Source organism: Mus pahari, chromosome 1 (assembly GCF_900095145.1).
Source record: "Mus pahari chromosome 1, PAHARI_EIJ_v1.1, whole genome shotgun sequence".
Classification (NCBI taxonomy): domain Eukaryota; kingdom Metazoa; phylum Chordata; class Mammalia; order Rodentia; family Muridae; genus Mus; species Mus pahari.
The window spans coordinates 52,813,057-52,835,530 of NC_034590.1; the positions used below are offsets into that span (position 1 = coordinate 52,813,057).

At 45.3% G+C, this 22,474-nt stretch overlaps 1 protein-coding gene across 1 annotated transcript in view; it reads left to right on the forward strand.

Annotated features, from left to right (window-relative positions):
* The window catches only part of Pde8a (phosphodiesterase 8A), a 115,573-nt gene that overhangs the window by 70,036 nt on the left and 23,063 nt on the right, over nt 1-22,474 (forward strand). Inside the window, exons 4-11 of the mRNA XM_029535592.1 lie at nt 2,982-3,038; nt 3,878-3,932; nt 6,392-6,480; nt 11,380-11,458; nt 12,897-13,034; nt 17,499-17,587; nt 19,536-19,587; nt 19,668-19,710. Of these exons, the coding sequence (XP_029391452.1) occupies nt 2,982-3,038; nt 3,878-3,932; nt 6,392-6,480; nt 11,380-11,458; nt 12,897-13,034; nt 17,499-17,587; nt 19,536-19,587; nt 19,668-19,710 (602 nt within the window). The remainder of the gene's footprint in view (nt 1-2,981; nt 3,039-3,877; nt 3,933-6,391; nt 6,481-11,379; nt 11,459-12,896; nt 13,035-17,498; nt 17,588-19,535; nt 19,588-19,667; nt 19,711-22,474) is intronic.

Here is a 22,474-nt window from a genome sequence, read left to right on the forward strand (position 1 = left end):
CTCTTCCTCTCTCCCCTCCCCCTCTTTCTCCTCTCTCTGTCTGTTGGTCAGTCTATCTATCTATCTATCTACCTATCTATCTACTTTGAGACAGGATTGCTGTACTGGAACTTGCTGTGTAGATCAGGCCGGCCTTTAACTCACAAAGATCCACCTGCCTCTGCCTCCCAAGTGCTGGGATTAAAGATGTGTACCACCATGCCTGACAGCAAAAAAAAACAAAAAACCTCTATATCCATCCATCCATCCATCCATCCACCCACCCATCCATCACCCTGTTGTTTGGGGTTTTCTATCATGTGCGATCAGGGGTAGTTCTGAGAATGCCCCAGTTTTCTTGGTCTTTAGAGTCTCCTGACTTTGAAATCTGTCTTCCTAGTGTCCATTTTGATTATATTAAATCATTTCTTTCCTAGTTTCATGATTTTTAAGGCAAGAATATTAGTTTTAAAGGCCACTGCGTTGACGGGCTTGTGGCTGGGTGGACATGCTCCCTCTCCTGCTTCTTCCTTGACACAGAGCCCCATGTCTGTTTCCTGCAGTGATGGGCAGGTTGTCCAGAGCTCCTCCTCATATATTACTTGCATGGTTGCCCATTGGCAACTATATTACCATAACTGTTCCCACCACTAAAATGCGGAGAGTGTATTTGACATGGCTGGCTGGAAATTTAAGTCTCCCTTTCCCTCTCCATCGCTGTTATGATGAATGGCATGACAGGAACCTATAAGAACAGATGAAGTGCCCCTAGAGTCACATGGGTTTTGTTACCAGGAGCGCACCAGCTTTGTACAGATAAGGGTCTGCTGCATCAGTGATTCTTCTGGAGCTGAGAGACCTCCTCTAGCCCTTCTCTCCAGAAACAGAGTCTGGTCTTCTCATAGCAGGAAGACCAGGGTTGGACACCTAGCTAGCCCTGCAGTCCCCTGTGTGGAAAGTCCTTTCCAGTAGAGCTCTACAGTGTCTTTTAGGTTGGCTCCTGTGGGGAAGAAGGACAGACGAGAGCTAGTGGAGTCAAGTGGACACTAGGAAACACAAAAATGTTGAAAAAGGATGAGGAGAGCTATGTGCTCATGAGAGATTAGCTGGGCCCTGGAGCTCCTTTTCCTTTTGAACAGCTCTCACTGAGAACTAGTGACCCACAGCCTCAGACCCACAGAAAACTGCAGTCTGCATGCCCAAGGTCAGAGTGAGCAAAGGATCAAGGTTCTGCCTATTCTGTGATCACATTCCTGCTCCAAGGGTAAGGTATTGTTTTAGTTCCATTTCTGTTGCTGTGATAAAATATCCTGACAATAGTAATTTAGTGGAGAAAGGGTTATTTTAGCTCACAATTCTATGTTATGGTCTGTCACTGTGGTGAAATCAAGGTGACAGAATTCGAAACAGCAGATACATTACACCCACAGACAAGTCTGTAGGCCTACAGGGTGTCTCTTTCCAGGACTCTGTGGGTGTGGTGAGTTGACAATTAAAGCTAGTAATCACTAGTAGTCAATTGGAATAAAACACACATGGACACATGCAAATCTTAAAATGGTTACTGTCTGGCTCTTTACAGGAAGTTTGTGAGGATCAGTGCACACACTGTATATGATGATTCCCTTGCTGACATCTAGAGTAGTTGTGTTATGTACCATCTCTGGAGAAATTGGGAAGTAGCCACTCTGTGATTCAGAAGTGGCTCAGCCTTTTTTTTTTTTTTTTTTTTTTTTTTTTAAGAGCTGAAGTCATGGAGTCAGCCTTGGCTAGTTTCTGTCCCATCCTGAACACATTGTCCTCCAGGAGGGCGGTGTGATTGTCTTAGTTAGGACAGTCTGAATATGGCGCTCTGTACCACTCCCATCCAAGATCCCTCTTCTTCCTCCAGTGGGTGGGAGAAGATAACTTAGATAACTCCACCCTTTTCTCAGTGAAAGCTGAGTTCAAAGCTGTGGTGTGCCTCCAGCAGGGTGCTCCAGCAGGGTGCTCCTTTTCTTGCTACTCCACTGCATTCCCTATATACCTTCCCTCTGATCTCCTCGCTAGGTTGTCATCACTCGTGATCTATAACTGTTTCCCCTAAAGGGTTGAGGGGAGAGCCTCATACTCCTTGGGTGATGTCAATGGAGCAGTGTCTCATACTCTTCCCCACCAAACCTCCGTCTTAACCTGTAATCACAGGTGGTGGCTCTCTTCTTTGCGACTGACAGCAGTATCTTGTATTTCCTGGTCTTAGTTTTGTGGTGGTGTGATTTTGCCTCCAGATTACCTTAGAATTCTTCATTTTGTTAGGGGACCCACATGGAGACTTCTGCTACATATGTTCAGGGAGCCTAAGTCCAGCCCATGCATGCTCTTTGGTTGGTGGTTCAGTCACTGAGCTCCCATGGGCCCAGGTGAGTTGACTCTGTAGGTCTTCTTGTGGTGGCCTTGACCACTCCGACTCCCTCGGCCTTCCTCCCACTCTACCACAAGACTCCCTCTGGAGTGGGGCCTTACTCTGACTCTGATGCACCTATCTTGATGTGCTAGGATGGGTTGGTACCCATTGGGGGGAGGCTTCCCTTCTCAGAGAGTGGGAAGGGGAACGGGAGTGGGGAGGATGGATTGGAAGGAGAGGAAGAAGGGGGGCTGCAATCGGAATGTAAAGCGACCCCTGTTTGCTGTGAGCTGCAGTCTGCACAGGCAGGAGAAGCTTGTGCTTCCGTCCATGGGAGGAGACAAGTGTAGTGAGTGCAGTGTAGAGGAGAGTGTCCCCTGGGTAATGCAGTCTCCTTAGCGGGTTCACCTGTGCATGATAATTCTCACGGTTATTACGGTCCACTGAGGAGGAGTTTATCCCAGGAAAGATCAATAACTGAGACCGTGACTCCACAGTGTGAAGGAGCTCTTCTTCTTCTTGTTCCCCTCCTCAACTGTAATTCTACAGCTAAAACTATGAAAGTGTATTTATTTTTAAGAATTGTTTTTATACTTATTTAAAATTTTGTTTTTTTAAGGTCTATCAGATCATCAAAATTCTCAGAAAACACAGTTATTATTGGCGTAGTACGCAGGTAAACATTTTTTTAATGTTGAAATTTATATATTAATGCAATGTTAACAACAGATGGCAAAATAAGGGCTTGCCTGTGACAGGAGAGTCCCTTTGAAGTCTGGCTTTTGTTACTCTGTAGCATTTTATTTTTTCTTCTTTGCTTGACCTCAGGGAGGAAGTTTGCTTTCAGGTTTAGTTTTCTGACTTTGAACCTCCATTTGCAGGCAAACTATTAAGAAAATTACATTCTTTTAAGGGTGAAGATTGTGAAGAGGGGTCTTTGAAGGGCCTTTAATTCAGGTATCTATAAGGATTTGGGTGGCACATAAATGCAGGGAATCTTCTCACGTGAGAGCAAGGAGAAGAGACTACACAAGGAAGAGAGAAATCCTTAAATATGCACGATTTCCAGTCAGTATAGACAGACATGCTTCTGTGCTCTGTAATCTTCTCAGCGTGGAAGAGAGGAGAATTTAATAGTTTCAGCATATAGAGATTTATATATTAAGTATATCCCTGGACACTATTCAGTTGTTAACATAACCTTTGTACTTAAAGTATTAAAATGCCTAGGTGCAACGCCAGGCACCTGTAGTCTAGTCCTCAGGAGGCCCAGGAAAGAGGGTGGATGGCTTGGGCCCAGGAGTCGAGGCCAGCCTGAGCAGCAGGCGACCCCTACCCCCAGTAAACAGGCTATAAACAGATCCCGCCAGAAGGCTAAGTACTCAATTGGGACAAGGAATTCATTTTTCATTTCGTGTGCATATATTTAATTCATTTGAAAGTATATGTTATGTGACTGTTGAGGATTATGTAAATTAGTGAACACTATCTAACCCTTACAACCTTCCTTTGAAGGGTGGACAAAGAAGAGGCGTCTTTAATGCCCTTCCTTGCTGCTGGCTTCACACGGGTATGTACCTACTTCTTAGATGGACAAGTGTAATTCAGAGAAATTTTTTGCCTCAATTCAGTGTCCAGCAAAAAATTTTAAATTATTTTGAAGAAAAAAATTGTTCCTGTTCTGTGTCACAGTTTGTTTTGACTTTGAAATCTGATAGTCTAATCTATAACACTTGATTTCCTCAAAACTATGCCTGCCAGAGTAATAAAACGACCTGCACCGACAGACTCGTTTACATATTATATTAGAATGCTTTTCTGTGATCTTGAGATTTAGGGAGTCAGCTCAGCTCAGTTCAGGGGTTCTGGAAGAGAGGCAGCCTGAGCCCTGGCTCCTCGCTCTCTGTGTCCACCTTGGCTTGTTGGTTTCTCTTAAACCAGAAGGCTGCTCAGGGTTTTAGCCAGCTGGTTGTAGATGAGCTATAGGGTTCAGGGGTAGAGTGAGTGGAAGGACACTTGCTTAGGATGTAGAAGGCCTTGGGTTTGACCCCTAGCTCCGAAACACACACAAAATGGAAGGGCGTGGAGAGAACAGATGGGCGCGGGGCACGTACCCGGAATCCCAGCATACCGAGGGTGAAAATGGTTTGGTAAATATATAACATTTCTACCCAGTGAAAAATCTGGTTACATGGTAGGCTGTTTATTGCAGTGGACAGACAGACGTGATTTCTGTCTCGGCCCCATACTGATCTGACCAGGGTTGGTGGTAGACAGAAGTGTAAGAGCTCTGTTTCCTCCTCCTCAGAGTTATCCCAAGGTCTCGCTGGCAGAGCAGTTGATGATCCTTGTCTGTCTCAAGGCCTCCACCCCATCTGGTGGGGCAGCATGAGCACTGTACCCAGAAATACCCCGCTAGTCAGTTGTAGGCACCTCTATGTATTGACAGCCATCTTGGATGTTCCCTGAAGTTCTGGCTGCTCTGGGAAGAGGGTCCATGCTCTGCATCTGTCAGGAGGTGAGAGCTACAAGGAAACTCATACTGACCCCTGGGTGAGGAGGGCTGGGCCTGTAGGCATGCAGCCCTACTGTGCCCCTGGCTCAGTCCTTAACCCCTTCCTTGCTTTGGTAATACCAACTTTCTTTTCTTTTTAAACGATTTCTATCTGTGCTATGGGTGTTTTGCCTGCATGTGTGTCTGTGCCAGCTGAGCACAAAGAAGGTGTCAGATCCCCCGGAACTTACAGGATGGTTGTTAGCCACCATGTAGGTGTTAGTAATCGGAACTGGGTCCTCTGGGAGAGCAGCCAGTGCTCTTAGCCATGGAGCCAACTCTGTAGCCCCACTACGTGCTGGTTTCATTCCTGTAGCAGTCGGGGGGGGGGGGGCAGAATGCTTCCTCCTCCTGTCTCTGTTCTTCTGGAGGTCTGTGGTGGCAGGAACAGCCATACTTCTCGTCTGTAAGTGAGGAGGCCAGCTCAGGAAGTGTCTCAGTAGGGTCACACAGCTTCTAACTGGTATGTCCATGTGACCCCAGATTGCTTGTCACTTAGACAAGATGCAGACCATGCACACCTTCACCTTGGCAGCAGAGGGACCTCCTCAAGCAGCCCATGTCCCGTTTTGATCTGGCTAGGATTGGGACAGCAGTCTAAGAGCTCAGTTTCCCCTCAGCCAGAGTTACTATGCATTTACTGTGCAGGTAAAAGCAAAGAGCTCATTTCAGAAACCGGAGTGAACCTGGTCATGAGTGTCTCCCATCAGAATGATACTGTAGTTAGACCTCTAACCATGAGTCCTGTCATCCAGCTCTATCGTAGACCTAACGTATTCAGGAGAAAACATTCCACATGTGATTCTCGAGGTCATTAAAGTATACAGAAGGGTAGCATTTATATGTAAATGCTGTGCCATTTTCTATAAGGGAGTTGTGCAATCTCTACGGGTACCCTGAGACCTATAGATATGTGACAGCATAGTGACTTCTAAGATACCATAATGAAATACATTATTTGATGGTGGGATGAATCCAATTTCTCGTAACTATGCAGTCTGCTTTGTTGTGGGATGTTTCCATGATGCAAAAGTTACCATATAGAATCCTTAATGTCCACAGCAGTAAGAGACACTGGACAAATCCCACACCTTCCCCTGGTGCCTTGCTGTGGGGAATGATTACCAGTCAGCTTCTTTGGCAGTTAGTGGAAAATGTTACTCACATAGGAGTTCCCTCCTTGAGCCACAGATGTAAGCGGAAGTGAAAATCTTATCAGCAAGACTTTGGTTAATAAATTTACTTTCTACATAGTCTAACTCTAGCTTTATAAATGACAAGAACCTTTGTGTTTCTAATTTTAAAGCTAATTTGGTACATTTAACTTTCATCTCTCATCTTCTGTTGTACATTAATGACTACAAAGTAGTTTTTTAAAATTTCAGTAGCTAAATTGAAAGGCTTGTTTAGAATTTCTTTTGTGGCATACATCAAAGGTGCTTCTTTATCTACAAAGCTCCCCTTTCTGTTTATAGAGGTATATAGAAAACCCCAACGTCATGGCCTGTTATAATGAACTGCTCCAGTTGGCATTTGGAGAGGTGCGATCACAACTGAAACTCAGGTAATTCTGTCCTGCTAAAAAGCCCTCTAGACCCCAGGGCAAACTTGCAAGCAAAGGGTTTTTTGGCCATAGCTGATAGCAGTTAAAGTAGGGTAAGTTTAAGTTGGCTGTCAGTAAAGTGCTTACCATGCAAACATGAGGACCCAAATTCACATGAATTCAGAGCCCCAGTATCCACATGAAAAGCTGGGGTGCCTGTAATCCGTGTACTGAAGATACAGAGGATCCTTGGAGTTCAGGTTCAGGGAGACTCTGACTCAAAAAATAAAGTGGAGAGCAATTGAGGAAGACACCAGATGTTGACTTCTGGCCTCTCCAAATACATTGTTGTTGTCGTCATCATTGTCGTCATTATTGTTGTTGTTCTGTTTGTTTTGTTTAAGATGTAATAGATGTAGGCTGCCTGTGCTTCTCAGAAGACTTTCTAGAATCCGTCTCAATGTCTGATGAGCAGCTCCCATTTAAACTTGAGCCCTCAAAGCAGTAGTAAATGAGAAAAAAGTAAGGTACAGAACCACACACCCTGGATTTTCTGTTTTGTGTGCTAAGGGGAAAGTACTTTATACCATACCCAATAGAGTGCCATTTTTCTCTGACAACTGATATTTTTTCCTACTCTACATTGTCAATTTTGTCATTAATTCTCTTTTTGTTTGTTGAGACAGGATCTCAAGTAGCATAGTTTGGCCTAGAACTTGCTGTGTAGCCAAGGTTGACCTTGAACTTGAACTTGGAATCCTCCTGTCTTAGCCTCCTGAGTGCTTGGATCATAGGCCTTCACCACCATGTGCAGCTGAGACTTTTTTTTTTCATAAGAAACAAGTAGAAGCCTAGATATTTGTAGATCAAGTTGAAAAAGTGTTTAAATGCTCCTAGGTTTAAAGAAGACTAAAACCAGCCATTCTCCTTATTCTGCATCTCTTCTGTGTCCAACTATTTAGCATTCTTTTTAAATTGTGGATCAAAGAGAAAGCCATTGCTCTGTTTATGTGTGCCTAAGGCAGATAAAAAGCTATCGAAACTGGAGTGTTACAATTTGTAGGAAGCATTACAAGGCCCCATATGCAGGAAAGACGTGTGCTTCTTAGAATGAAATGAATTACTAGAATCAGTGTAGAAACATTGTCACTAAGCAGAAATGTTTAAAGGCTGGGTGAGAAAAGTCATGTGACTTAGCTAAGCACTCACAGTAGCCACCGGGCAGTTAGTTCATTTGTTTGTTACTCACATTTACTTGTATATGTGTCTGTTTTGAGTCAGGGTCTCACTCACTGTCTATCACAGGCTGTTCTTAAACTCAGATCTGCCTGCCTCTGCCTCCTGAGTTGCTGGAATCAAATGTGTGCACCCAGCACACCTGGCCTGTAATTTACATTTCGGATACTATAGTTGTTTTCTTTCCCCATCTCCTGAAGTTGATAACACAGTAGCACCAGCATATAGTCCTGCACTGAAACCCTGGGTCTCCTTTACCCACTCCTAAATCTTGTTCTCACTGTGACCCAACTCTTCTGGGTTTCTCTGGACTCTAGTCAATTATTTTTGTCTTCACTTACTCTTGGAGTAAGGTCACTGTCTTTTGCCTGGATTGTTGAATTCTCAGCCAAGCTCCCTACCATTACCTCAGACTTCCTCTTGTCTTCACACAGCATTTGTGTTTCTGTCTTGAAATCCTCCACTGAGTTCAAGGCAAAGTCCAGATCCCCAGATGTGGCCCTCACAACTCTCCTGAGTCTGTCTCTCCTGAATCTACACTCGCTTTCTCAACTCCCATCATGCCTTGTTCTGGCTGACAGCCAACAGAGATGTACATTACAAAGGAAAAGAGGAAAAATATGAAGGGGAAGGGAAATGTGGGGCTGGAGTGGTGAACAGAGGGAGACCTGTTGTGCTGGGTGCTGGAAGCCTGAAGCCGCAGCCTTGTCCCTGTGGTGTCACTGACAGGCGGATCAGCATGGTAGTTAACTAACACAAGGAAGTGAGCTTTTCAGAGCATAGGATTGTGACAGCTGCCTAATTACTTGAAAAAGAAATTAATGTACCCAGTTTCACTCCCTACCCCAAATAACCACCAGTGAACTAAAAGCTTAATTGTAGAACCATGCTAAATGCTCAAAAAATATAAACAAAATATTTGATTGGATGATGAAGTCATTTTAGAGTCACCATGGCATAAAGACTTGAGTTCCACAAAGGAAGAGAAGCCAATCAAGTAAGAGAAAGACATTAGGCCTTTATATACTTAAAGGGAGCACACCCTGAAATAATGGTAAGCTTATAGGAAAAAGACGAACATTAGTCAGGTTAATATCCTAAATAAGCTTTATGAATATGAATCAAATAATGAAATAATCCAGTAAAAAGTATTTAAAGCTATGCACAAGCGATTCACAAGTCAGAAAACGTGAAAAGAAGCTCACCTGAGCTAGCAGTCAAAGCAGTAAGGATGAAGAAGTGGAGTGTGTCTGCCTGGCAGTTCTGCTCTGGTTGAGGAAGAGTGGCATCTCAGTGGGGCTTCCTACACACCCATCCTCTGCTGCTGGGGGAGCTTCTGTCTGCTCTGTTGTTTAATTTTGAGGCAGGATCTCACTGCATGGCCTTGGCTGGCCTGGAACTCACTATGTAGACTAGGCTGGCGCCTGCTTCTGTCTCCTCAGTACTTTTTATCAACTGAGCCATCTCACCAGCTACTTTTGTTTTGTTTTTACAGGGTTTTATTTTTAATTATGTGTATGGGGGTCGGGGTTGTGTAAATGAGTACAGGTGCCTGCAGGAGCCAGAGGCATCAAATTCCCCTGGAGCCGGAATAACAGGCACTTAGGAGCTGCCCGACCTGATGTACCGATAGAACGACACATGGTTGGAATGCTAAGCCATCTCCAGCCCCTTCATTTTAAAAAAAAAAAAAAAAAAATATATATATAAATTTTATTATTTTCAATTAGGTGTATATGTGTGTGCTGTACCTGGGGTGGGGGCATTGTGCGTATGACTGCAGGTGTCCTCAGAGTCCAGGGCAAGGTGCTAAGTCCCATGGGGCTGCACTTACAAGCTGTTGTGAGCTGTCTGATATGGAACAGGGAACCAAACTCAGATCCCCCGGAAGAGTGCTCTTAGCCACTGGGTCATCTCTCCAGCTACTTGCTTCTAATTTTTTTTATTAGAAATTGATTTATTTATATTGTGGGTTTGTGTATATGGGTGTGGGCGTGCACAGTGTATATGTTGAGGTTTAGAGGACACCTGGGCGTGTCTCTTCTCTCGCTCTAACCATTTGAGTCCTGGAGAGCTTACTCAGGTTGTGAAGGTTTGCAGAACCTTCACCCTCACAAGGCTCCTTCTGTTTCCAGTAACAGCTTTTTTGAGCAAGAAGAATGAAAAAGCATTGTTGCTTTTAAAGTTTTTACTTATTTGTTCTCTGCATTTGTGTATAAGATGGCAGTTACTTGTGTTTTTAGTCTTGTGAGGCAAGAGAGCCTTGTGATTATGCTTTAACAGTCTGGAAGCAGCCTGTGTGCCTCCTCAATAAAAGGTGTAACCTTACAATAAAATATTATGGTGATTAAACATGGTGACGGAGAGCCATCATTATTGATATGTTCCGTGAGAAAAAGAGATGATAAAACTGTAAGAATGATTTCATTTCTATAAATATACATGTTAACATATATGTTTGTAAAAGGAACTTCCTAGAGTGCTTGATGTTGATGTGTCTAAGCGTGGGGTTTCAGATGTCCTTGCCTCACTATGGCACAGCCTTATGAGATGGATGTCACATGCCATTCATCCCATGTTCCCGTTTAAGGCTTACTCAGTGGTTTTCTTATGTCTCAGAGCTCTGCACTCACCAGAACACTTCCAGAACATTTTTACTAACTCCAGGCCCACACCCTTATTTTGCTTTCTGTATTTGGATTTGCCTGTTTTAGACATTTCATATGAATGGAATCATACAGTGTGTGGTCCCTTGTAACTGTCCTCTTGCATTTAAATGTCTTTTTTTTTTTTTAAAGATTTATTTATTTATTTATTTATTTATTTATTATATGTAAGTACACGGTAGCTGTCTTCAGACACCCCAGAAGAGAGCATCAGATCTCATTACGGATGGTTGTGAGCCACCATGTGGTTGCTGGGATTTGAACTCAGGACCTTCGGTAGAGCAGTCAGTGCTCTTAACTGCTGAGCCATCTCTCCAGCCCTTAAATGTCTTTTTAAGGCACATCTATACCATACCATAGATATCAGGACTTCACTGGGTTTTATATCTGTATAGTATTCCATTATGTGCATATATCACACTTTCTCATTCATTTTTTGCTGGTGAACATCTGAGCTGTTAGTACTGGCTGGCTGTTATGAGCAAGTCTCAGTGTCAACCGATGGTCTCACTTTTACTAAGTACATAATCAGGAGTAGATACAGGTGCATCATATGATGATTTTATGCTTAACCAATGGCAGAATTTCTAGACTGTTTTCCACAACAGGGGGCAGTACCAATTTTACATCTCTACAAGCCATGCATGATGGCATCGCTAGTATTTGTCACCTTTCTTATTCTATTTTACTTACATCTTCTAGCTGGCTACCTCCCCTCTGCCAGGCTGGGCAACAATCTTGATGCTCTTCTCTCGTTTATCCCTTATGAAGGTTCTTTCATGCTGAAAAAGGACATTCTAAGTGCTCGGAGAACCACGCCTACAGTGATGTGCAAGCACCCTGGTGTACACAGTAGTAGGGCTGCCAAGGTCATCTTTATGCTCTCAGAGAGTTCCTCTCCTGAATGAGCATGGTCCCCTGTGTAAGCCAGGCACTCTAGGACCCTCGACTGTGTTAGACTTGGTGACTGTCACTAATGTAAATACGTTCATCAGTCCTTTTGTTTTCATCCTTAAAGGGCTTGTAACTCAGTATTCACTGCGTTAGAGAAAAGTCAAGAAGCAATTGAAATTACAAGTGAGGACCACATTATACAGGTTTGTTATTTTTGGAAATCTATGGTTCTGCATTTATCTTGTTTGTTATTGTTTTGGGGATTGTAGCCCCACAATTTGATTTTTTTTTCCTTTTTGGAAGTCCAAGAGCCCATTCTTCCCCCCTTACCTCTCCCAGATGATTGTAAGAGCAAAATCAATAAAATATGTAATTTAAAATAAATTCTCTAGATAAGAAAATGATCTCTCATGGAAGTAGAAAGGTAGCAATGGCCGATCTTGTCTCATTATTCTTCCGGGGTGGCTGGGTGTTTTCACCAGGAGAGACTTACTGAGGAGGCATGCGCTGGACTGGCCACACGCAAACTTTCCTCACTGGGTTTACATTTTTCCTCGCTGTTTTTGGAGGCAAGTTTAAACTTGAAAAATTTAACCAAAACCAGAGAATAACAGAGTAGGCTACCATTATTAGCAAAGATGGTTTCTATAAGAGATAAATAGAGATCTGTAACGATAACGTGGTTCTTATGGCTCCAGGGCAGCTGTTCCAGGGCAGGGTTCCTTTAATCTGAAAATGAAATCCATTTTGATTGTAGTTCATTGGATCTTAACTTAAGGCTCCGTTTGTTACTGGTGCTGGCATTTGGGAGTCAGTGCTAAGAGGCAGCTCAGACCAGGAGTTGAGGGCCCAGGCTTCTGTGTGCCTCAGACAGCAGTGCACCTTTTGACTAGTCACTTAATCTAGCTGAATCTGCCTTCTCTTAGTACAAATGGGAGTGAGAGTAGTAGCCACTCACTGCTGTGCTATGAGAGCAGAGCCTTCATAGGGTTTGGGGGTTGCCAGAGCTCACGTGTGCCATATGCTTGCTCAAGGATCTAGTGAGGGAAACGGCTGCTAGTGACTGTCAGCCTCTGCTGTACCCCCACCCACACATGCTCAGTGGTCTCGTGGGTTTTCCTTGTCTTTTAATTGTACTTGAAATGTATCGTCACACTTTTCATGTATAACTTTCTGCGCTGTAGCTGCTTTGCCCATGTTATTTATGAACCATGCCAGAGAGGCATGATTTTATCTTCCCCATCCAGGTGAGTACAGGGGTGAAGTTACTCACAGAGGTCCAGAGGGCAGAGCCTGGGTTTTTATAGCCCAGCTCGGTACATTATTTCACTCTAGCTGCATCTGGGCAGCTCGGATGTAGCAGCCTGGGTTTGTGCTGAGAACATGCCTTACTTGGTCTTCATTGAAGTTGGGGTGAGCTTGCTGCCACTCTGGAGTCTCAGAAGGACGCAGCAGGAGGCCCAGCCATGTCACCTAAGCAGAAGCTTCCCCAGAATGCAAAGTTCTTGTGGCTACAGAACATTGATGATGACATCCAAGCTTCTGGGTTTCCAGGAGGAGGGTGTGGTACTTAGGTAGAAAATGTTAATTTTTCCAAACATCTTTAAATTCACTTCATTTTTTTCCTTTGTCTCTTTTCAGTATGCAAACCCTGCATTTGAATCAACAATGGGTTATCAGTCAGGAGAATTAATAGGGAAGGAGTTAGCGCAAGTGCCCATAAATGAAAAAAAAGGTGATTTGCTCGATGCCATAAATTCATGTGTCACAATAGACAAGGTAAGTAAGATGCTAGTACTGTTATCACTTGTGGGTAAGGCTGGAAGCCTCGTGTTCAATGAGCACCACGTGTAGCAATGGCCTTGACTGTACCCTCTTGGCAGAAGTCCTGTCACTCTCACTTTACAGATGCAGAGTTTAAGCCAAGGATGCACTATGATTAACCATCAAGCATAATTACTGGGATTGACCTTAAAATCAGTGTTTTTATCTGAGCGGTGTGAATAAGTTGGTGTGTGTGTGTGTGTGTGTGTGTGTGTGTGTTTAAGGAAGGGTTTCTCTGTGCAGCCCTAGCTGTCATGGAAAGCTGGTATTCCTGACAACTGATCTTTTAAGTGGTAGATGTTGGCACATGGTTCTGGGTAGGGGCTGTCAGTGAGGCAGCACACCCTTAGAGTATGCCTGAGCCTCAGTCATTCATTGAGCAAGTTTCAAATACCAGCTGCGTGCCAAGCACTGTGCTAAATCCTGCCACAGAAGGATGGTCAAAGCAAGAACACTGGCCTTGGAGAACTCATTTTCCAGAGCTGGAAACGAAAGGGTTGTTGACAGTGAGACATATACTTAGATCTAAAGAAGCCGACAGAAGGGGCAGACAGAAGGGACAGGTGCAGCCTGCCAGGCCTTCCCTGTGGTTGTCAGCACTGCCCTGGTGCCAGGCTGCGGGATGATTCGAGGAAAGAACTGCAGGTAGGCATGGTTTAAGTCCTACTTGCCTTCAGGTTTGCAGTTCAGGGTGCTGTCTTGTTTTACTGGAAGGAACAGAAGGTCTTTGAGGAGAGGACCAACAATTGAGCCGCTCATCGAGACTTCAGTGCCCTGGCACGTGGGCTGGAGGACATGTCCTCTTCAGGGCTTTCCATGGCATGCAGTCTGTCATCCCCCCCCCCTTGGTGATATTTGGACCAGAGGTTTTGTTTTATTTTGTTTTGAGACAGGGTCTCTCTCTATAGACCAGGTTGCCCTCAAACTCACAGAGATCCACCAGCACCAGGATTAAAGGTGCTTACCAGCATGCCTGGGTTTTTTTTATTTTTAAGCTAGTGATTGTGTTGTTGGACTTATCAACTAGACTGGACACCTGCTAGACAAGCTGGATCCCTCTTACTGAGAAGAGCCAATGGTGACAGGGTATGTGGTCAGTATATAAGTTTGTGTGCACAGTGTCTCACTTCTACTGGGGTAACATAACACTGTTGGGGACCAGTGGCAGAAGCCTCAAGTCCAAATAGCAGAACTCCTCTCTAGAGATATGAAGTGATTATGAACAAAACCCAGGAAGACTTTCATGTTATTGGCCTGTTTGCTACTCTATTTCTAAAAAGGAGTCTGGCCGTTTGTTTGGTGTATTTCAGAGGTTTTAGGGAGTGTGAAAGGTGATTCTACCCATTCAGCAGCCTGCTGGTTCACTGAGGTGAGAGGACAGACATCTGTTCAGTTCCATCTCTGTAGGGGAAGGGCTAATGGAGGTCAGTGGCCTTGTGGAACCACGATGCTGTGATCAGCAAGGAGAGCTCAAAAGTCCACCAGGGACCCAGCATGGCAGAAGAGAGGGGACTCAGCAAATGGTCAGCTGGTCAGAACTCAGAATGTCACAGTTTGGAAACCCTGGGCCGGAGGAGTGATCCCCCTGCTATGGGGCAGAGTGTTGCAGACACTCATCACTCCACAGTCCTTTCTGCCTGTTGTCCCTTTGGGGTAGATAGATATGTTAACTTGGCTTTTAGGTTCACATTCATGCCTCCCTGTATAATTTTTCTTCTTCCCTATAACCCCCCTGTCAGGGGACTGACACTCTCCTCTCTTCCAGCTAGCCCCTGTCTTATACATCTTGGCTTTTCCTCTTTTGTTGCCCCCCCCCGACCCCTGAAACACACACACGTACACGCACACACACACTCAGTGTAGGATAAATATTGGCTGTTCCTATGCCTGTCCTTGCTGATCTGTGACCTCAGAGCTCTTTGACCTGCTTTGTTTCCTGTGATCCTCTTCCTTCCTCACAAGCTCCACTTTCCTACTCCACTGTCTTCTGTTTCCTCCTCAAATTACCTGGACTTTGACCTTTGCCCTCTTGTTCTTGTCCCTTAGTAGCCTGCTGTCACTTAAAATTATATTGTCAGAGGATGATTTTCCTCTTGCCTTTTATGAATAAAAATCCCAGTATGTCTCTTATTCACGCTCTGTTCGTAGGCTGTCCCTATACCTTGCCTAGATCTCTGGAATAAACTGATCCCTCTGCCCTTGCCTCCTTCAAGTCCATCGGACCTGATGCCTGCTAATTTCCTTGCTTTGGGGTGTGCACTGTTTGCCCCGACCTGCTCTAGGTCTTCTTCGCATCCCCGCAGTTCTGGTGGGCAGATCCCGCTGGGTCTCCTCATCCCAAGACTACCATGTTGCTCCCTTGCTATAATATTCAGATGCTTAGTCTGGTGGCCAGGATTCTGTAGTTGACTTCAGTCACACTAAACAAAAGCCTCATGTGTTGTTTGATTGTTTACCATGGGTAAGCACAGTGCCAGCCTTGGGGACAGGACAGCTGGATGACAATGACTTAATTTTATGACAGTGACTGCCAAAAGGAACCACATCAATAGCTGGTATGTAGCTTGTGCCAGCGAGCAGCAGGGAGGTGGGAGCCTGACAGTGTACAGTGGGGAGCTCATGTGGGAACAGGACTGTGCAAAAGCACCCGCACCCCAAACGGGCTGGCTCCTGAACCCGCTGGGTGTCAGATTTACCAACTAGAAATCTCTCTGACTATGGTCTAAGGAAGTATTCTTCCTCTTAGGAGTTCAACCTCACAGTGATAAATAGCTAAATTTATATTTATAATTTTATAATTAGTAAATTAGTATTTATAATTAGTAAATATGGTCTGTGCTAAATACATTTTTTGTTTACATTGGTGACTGGAATACTTATATTTATTAACATTGTTTCCCAGCCAGGACACTGGCTTGACCTCTGCTCCTTTCGGGGAACTGTGGTACTGGCATGGCCTGTTAGACCTCAGCTATGGTCTGTCAGTTGTCTGAGTTTCTTCAGAAGGAGCTGGAGTAGGGCATTCTGCATCTATCTTTCAGTGTGCTGGTGGCTTGACCCTGTTGACCTGCTGTTTCTTTCTCTTTTCTTTTTCATGTAATGTAACAGTTCTATTGAGACGTAATTCTCAAACCATACAGCCTACCCATTGAAAGTGTACAGTTCATAACACTTGGGAGGCTGAGGCAAGAGGGTCACTACAAGTTTGAGACCAGCCTAGCCTGTGTAGCCAGTTCCAGGCCAGCCAGAGCTGCATAGTGAGAGCCCACCTCAAACAAGCAAACAGAGCTACACAGCCCAGTGATTTTAAGTATATTTGTGTAGGTGTGGCATGGTGGAGGAGGAACCAGGGCATACCTTCCCTGGGGTGATGAGAGTATCTAGGGACTTGTCACAGTTTCCCACATTGTCTTAGTCCTCTTAGAGCTGTTTGTTTCCAGGGTGACTCTGGCCGTGGAAATGAGGACTGCCTACTCCTTCCTGCTTGGGGATCCCTAGTTAGTGTTTGGGCACAGCCTGTCCCTGGGCTAGCTGCGCGAAGAGCTAAGCTGTTTATAACCTGCTCTTTTCTCTGTTCACTACTAACTGCAGACAGAGCTAGCTGGTTTTGACATGGTCTTCCTTAAAAAAAAAAAAATGATTGCTTTCAGAATTACATCATCTGGTAATCAGACTCAGTATCTACTGGGCATCTTAGAGCTCTGGGTTCAAAGAGTTCTGAAGGGCCAAGAACATTATGGCACCTCTAGTTCAGCATCCAACAGGAGGGTTGGGAGATTTTCATAGCTTAGCCCCGAGTGACTTGCCAGATGAACCCAGATCCTTGGCTGGCTGACAAAGCCAAGGCCCCTAGTGACCCTTATCACCAAGGGAAGGTGTGCCAGTCCCCTCCTCAGCCATGCTTGTCTGTTGCAAGGATCCCTGCCAAAGGTCACATGAGCTCCTAAAACCACAATCCTGGCTTTCCAGCACAGCTGCTGTAGCACCCCACCCTGCAGAAGGACTGACACCCCAGGTCCTCAAGGACTAAAGCCATTCTCAATAAGAAGCTAGTAGTGGCCTAGCACAGTAATGCCCACACGATGCTCTTCTGTGCCCTAGTTCTGAGTACACCTGCACCAAGTACCACGGCAGAGTATGGAATCCCTCCTTCATGCAGCCAGTGAGAACCATGAGAGGTGGGATCAGAGCATTGAAGTGAGGAGTTCTCTCTTTCCAACTGATGGCCATGGGACACTGAGGTGACTTTAGTCAAGTGACTTGGCAGGGTGAAGAAGAATATCCACTTACTTGAATTGCATTTGGGTTTGTGATCATTTTTATCCTAAGTTCTTTCATGGTGGTTAATGAATCAGAACCAAAATGGAAAATGTTCCTGGATTTTTCCAAAGCATAATGATACGTACATTCTATTCATAGGAGTGGCAAGGAGTTTACCATACCCAAAAGAAAAATGGAGATAATATACAACAAAATGTGAAGATAATACCTGTCATTGGGCAGGGAGGGTAAGTGGAAAAATGTACTTCCGTGTTTCGAATTTGCTTTGAATACTTAAGTAAACTCCACATGGCTCACTGTGGTCCAGAGCCACTACTCTTGAGACAGTCTTCTTTATGCCGTGTAGATTTGCAAGATTTTCAATGTTTATATTGAAATCATGTCTACTTCTGTGTTTTTAAGCTTTGTATCTAATTGGAAGTCGCTGTTTCTGCAAAGGCCTATCACAGAGAAAATAGTTTGAATGCTAACAGACATGTTAGGGACTGGAGAACTGGCTCAGTGAGACATGCTTACTGTGCAAGCATGAGAGCCTGGGTTCCTATCTCCAGCACCCCACAAAAGCCAGTGTGGCATCATGCATGTAACCCTGTCATCAGTGGGGAGAGATCACGGTCTCACTGGCAGCCAGCCTAGCTGTGGAATGCTGAGGTCCACATTCAGTGAGGAGCCCTGTCTTAATAATAACAATATAATAATAATCATAATAATGAATAGTATGGAGGAGCAATTGAGGAAGATATCCCCATGTCACCTGTCTGATCCACAGATGGGCACCCGAGCAAGCATGCATGTGCTCATGTGCACATACTGCAAATTTATTAAGAGCCTAAAATTTTTGGAGGCCTTGTCTCAGACCTGTTCAAAATAATAAAGAAAGTTTCAAGAATGTTCTGAGTGTGACTTATAGCATACCCAACAGTAAAATACACACTTTAATAAATGATGATCAGAGAAAATTAAACTGTAAGGAAAGCCCTTACTGTGCAAAACAAAAAGTCAGACCTAGTGTCAGATACGAAGGGAAGGAGACACAAGGAGGAAATGTGGCCATGGCCTCAGGAACTGCCTGTGCTCTCTAAGCACTTCCCTCTAGCCAGGCTCCTGCTAATGGGAGGTGACACTTCATTTCATCCTAAATGCAACTTGTTTGGTCAGCACAGGGATGTTGCTCCTTTACATATGAGGAAACTGAGTCATAGAGAGGTCTGGTTTCCACCCAAGCTCTGGATGCCATGTGTGATGGTGCCTGGTGCAGCCCTCAGTGCCGACCGATCTCACAGCTCGCCTGCTGTGTCAGCCGACTTTGCTGCCAGTTGGTGACGGCCTCGGCAGCGGATCTGTGTGGGCTCTCTGTTCTGAGTCTTTGCTCTTTTATGTCCTTTCCAAATTGTCTTGTGATAAGTATATAGGGATTTGATTATGGGGCAGAGCGAAAGAAACTGAAGGGACAGTAAATAAATGGAGCAAGGCAGCAGCTTCTGTGCTCAGCCCTCGTCCCTTTGTCTTAGACATTGGCTAGCCAAGGCTCGCAGGGACCTCGGCCTGTGTGGCCTGTGTTCATCTCTGTGACTGACTGTAAGCAGACTGCTGGGACTTGAGAGCATCAGTACCACCGTAGTCAGACGACTCACTAGGAAATGAGAGGCTAACGTGGGACACTGTAAAAGTGTATGTGTGTTTGTATTGTCTGTTGTCAAAGCTAGGGCAGTAGCCAGGCAGTGGTGACTTCTATCACTTGAGAGGCAGGAGGATTTCTGAGTTCAAGGCCAGCCTGGTCTACAAAATGAGTTCCAGGACAGCCAGGGCTACACAGAGAAACCCTGTCTTGAAAAACAAAACAAAACAGAACAAAACAAACCTAGGGCAATGACTGCTGAAGTCACTTCTTTTTTTCCCCAAGGACATAAAATGGTATTTGTAAAGTTTGGTTCATTTATTGATGGCTTTCTCACACACACACACACACACACACACACACACACACACACACGCGCGCGCGCGCGTGTGTATATATATATATATATATATATATATATATATAATTTTTTAGAAGAAAATGCTCTGAAAGCATTTCATATATTGCTAAAAGGAAATATTCTTTTCATGAAAAACTACTATCTATTCCCCAAATTAGAGTCAGGAGAAAAATAATGTATTGTTTTCTACTTGCAGAAAAATCAGACACTATGTGTCCATTATCAGAGTATGCAATGGCAACAATAAGGTAGGCAAAGGGAGCCCGGGACTGGAGTACAAGCAAGCTCTACAGGATCAAAACTAATGGCTTGTAAAATTCATTTTTAGGTTGAGACCACAACTGAGTGTGTTCAGACTGACAGACAAACAGGTATGAGGCCCTATTCATTCTCAAGGTTGAGCATTTGGGGGGAGGGATTCACAGATCCTTTCTGTATTGGCCTACTTTGTGCAGTGGTGGGACCCTAATCCCGTAGCCCAGCCCAGCCCTGCGTGGTTTGAGGACTGGAGTGCTATGGGCATCTTGACCAGTGCCTGGGATGGGTGCCAGCCTGTGTGGAGAGAGCTGATTACCTACTGCATGGCGCATGTGCAGACAGACATGTAGGGTGACGTAGGGCTTTATAACCTGAGCTGAGCTTTAGGGCAGGCAGGGTTGAGTGGATTACCAAAGTGTATTAGCAGGGACACTGTCCACTGGGCTAACGTGGTCACTACCACCCCGTAGGTGTCATCAGAGTTGCTTCATCTCATGTCTTCTAATCATGCCTCAGACACCATCTGTCCTACTGCGCAGGCTTCTCTCTGCCTCGGAGGGCTTGTTTCCCTCACACATAAGTCATGGCTTTGGCAAGCTACTTGTTGCTCTTGCCCACACAGATAAAGGGATGTCTGTGAGGACTCGCCATCAGGGGCTGTGGAAGAGGGAACAGTCATTGGAGACTGGAACAAAGAGTAAGTCGGGATAAGGAGCTTGAATAATCACGGTCCTTAAAGTCCAGGAAGGAAATTAGGCTTTCTGTCCACAGGGAGTCTCTGAGGGTTTCAGAACTTCTAACAAGTTCTTGCATTGTGTCTGCAGCTGTTCACATGGAAGGATGTGTTCTCACATCAAGACTGAGAGGAGAGGAAACATTGACCGGAAAAATGAGATAACAGTGAGGAGAAGGGGAACAAGTGTGGTGACACAGGGCTAGAGAGAAGAGTGAAGAAAAGGCAGACCAGAGAGCCGATCTGAGCCTGGGGGTCGAGGGGTGGTCACAGGCCTGGGGGGAGTGAGTATGGGCTTCTTCACCTGTGTGGTCCTGGCATTAGGGATCTACTTTGAACATCTGCTAGCCACCGGTCCCTAGGTTTTTCAGAGGTAAGGACTGAAGATGCAATGTTTCTGACCAGAAAAGCATCACTGAGTGCTGAGGATGTGGCCTGCTAAGGGGGAGCCCAGGTGTAAAGGGTAGAGCATCCAGGTTACCTTGAGAGAGGATGCAGACAGAGTGGGAGGCAAATCCCTGCAAGTGAGTGCCTGACAGAAGAGGGGGGGCTAAGCAGGGAAGGGCTGGATGGCACAGAGGGCGCAGGGCAAAGAGACACCGAGATCTGTCAGAATTCAGGCTCAGAGAAAAATGAGGCAGAAGCCAAGCTGCAGGGGACTAGAAGTGGCAGACTGAGCCTGCCACGCAGTTCTGTGCAGCAGCACACAGCACATCACTTGGTTTTGTTGTTAGTGGTATTTGTTGGTTTTAGTTCTTCAGAGCAGTCCTGAGACGTGGGCATGATTGTTAGTAACACTCCTGTAATACAGATGAAAAAAGCAAGTGCCAAGAGAGTTAAATGACAGCTTAGAGCTAGGCACAGGAAATGACAGAGCTGGGCTTCGGAGGCCATCAGTGGGTGGCCAGGGCAAGAACAGGTGAGGTAGGAGGCTCCCGCCTCAACCTCATGCGCTACACTGTTTGTGCTCGGACTTGAGTGCTTCCTTAGGAGCTGCTGCCATCCCCCTGATGAGCCACCGCCTGATCCATCTTCATTCCTGGGCCAGCAGCAGAATAGTTGTATCCCTGAGGGTGTGGGGCTGTTTTGCCATAGTGGGACAGGTGGGGCTATTAGGCCCACACCAGAAGTCCTCAAGCAGAAATGGGGCTTATCGGAAGGAAACAGAGCCCCTTACAGATTGGGTAAGGGAGTCCAAGAACCAGTTTGGGAAGGAGTCGCAAACCAAGGGATACTAGGAAGCTGTCTCCCTCTGAGCTGAGCATGCACAGGAACACCACGGTTGGCCACCACTGGCTCTGGCACGATCCAGGCTCAAGACCTTGCTTTTGGTTTCAGTCGCTCCAGAGAAGACTGAGCAGGCGCTCATTCGGCTCGGCCTAGGCGACCTGCTGCTCCTATGTGGAGCCAGGCAGTCCCTGGATTCCCCCTTCTGTAAAAGGAGGTCTTGGAACTCCCTAGTCAAGAGAACAGGCATTGAGAGTCTCGGTGACTAGGAAAATAATAAAGTCCCCACTCGTTACATTTTTCTTAGCCTATGTGTAATTTTCAGGCAGTGCTATAGCTCACTAAAGATACAAAATGGTTGTAGTGACAGTGTGTAGATTTTGATTGTTCTGGCTTGCTGGCACATGATAAGCTCTGGTACCATTGTCTAATACTGGGGCTGGCAGGTTGGCACTTGTCACAAGCCTCTTCTGCTGGGTGCCTGATCACATGTATTAACAATGTGCCAAGATCGCAGCACAGTAACTTGTGGGTACGTTGAGTAAGATACCTGACTTCAGCTTTCTCACATTCAGACTGGAATTCCTGCTTCCAGGCCAAAGGGTCCATGCCATTAGGGTGCTGACTGGAGACAGTGACTTCCATTGCCCAACATCGCTTCTCCAGAATTCCGTGGGTTGTCCTATCAGGCTACAGAAATGCTAATGCCTCTGAACAGAGTTTAAGGATCCCATTTTATAGACCAGAAAACCAAGAACAGAGTTGCAGATGGTGTTAAGCCCATGCCCTGGCATGGAGGCCTGTTTGGAGTTGTTTCCATGTATAAGCATGGTACCACATCAGAGTGGTGTGTTATCTGTTGAGCATCCACTACTGTGAGCCCCTGGGCATGGTGCTTCTTCAGAGCTTGTAGTCTT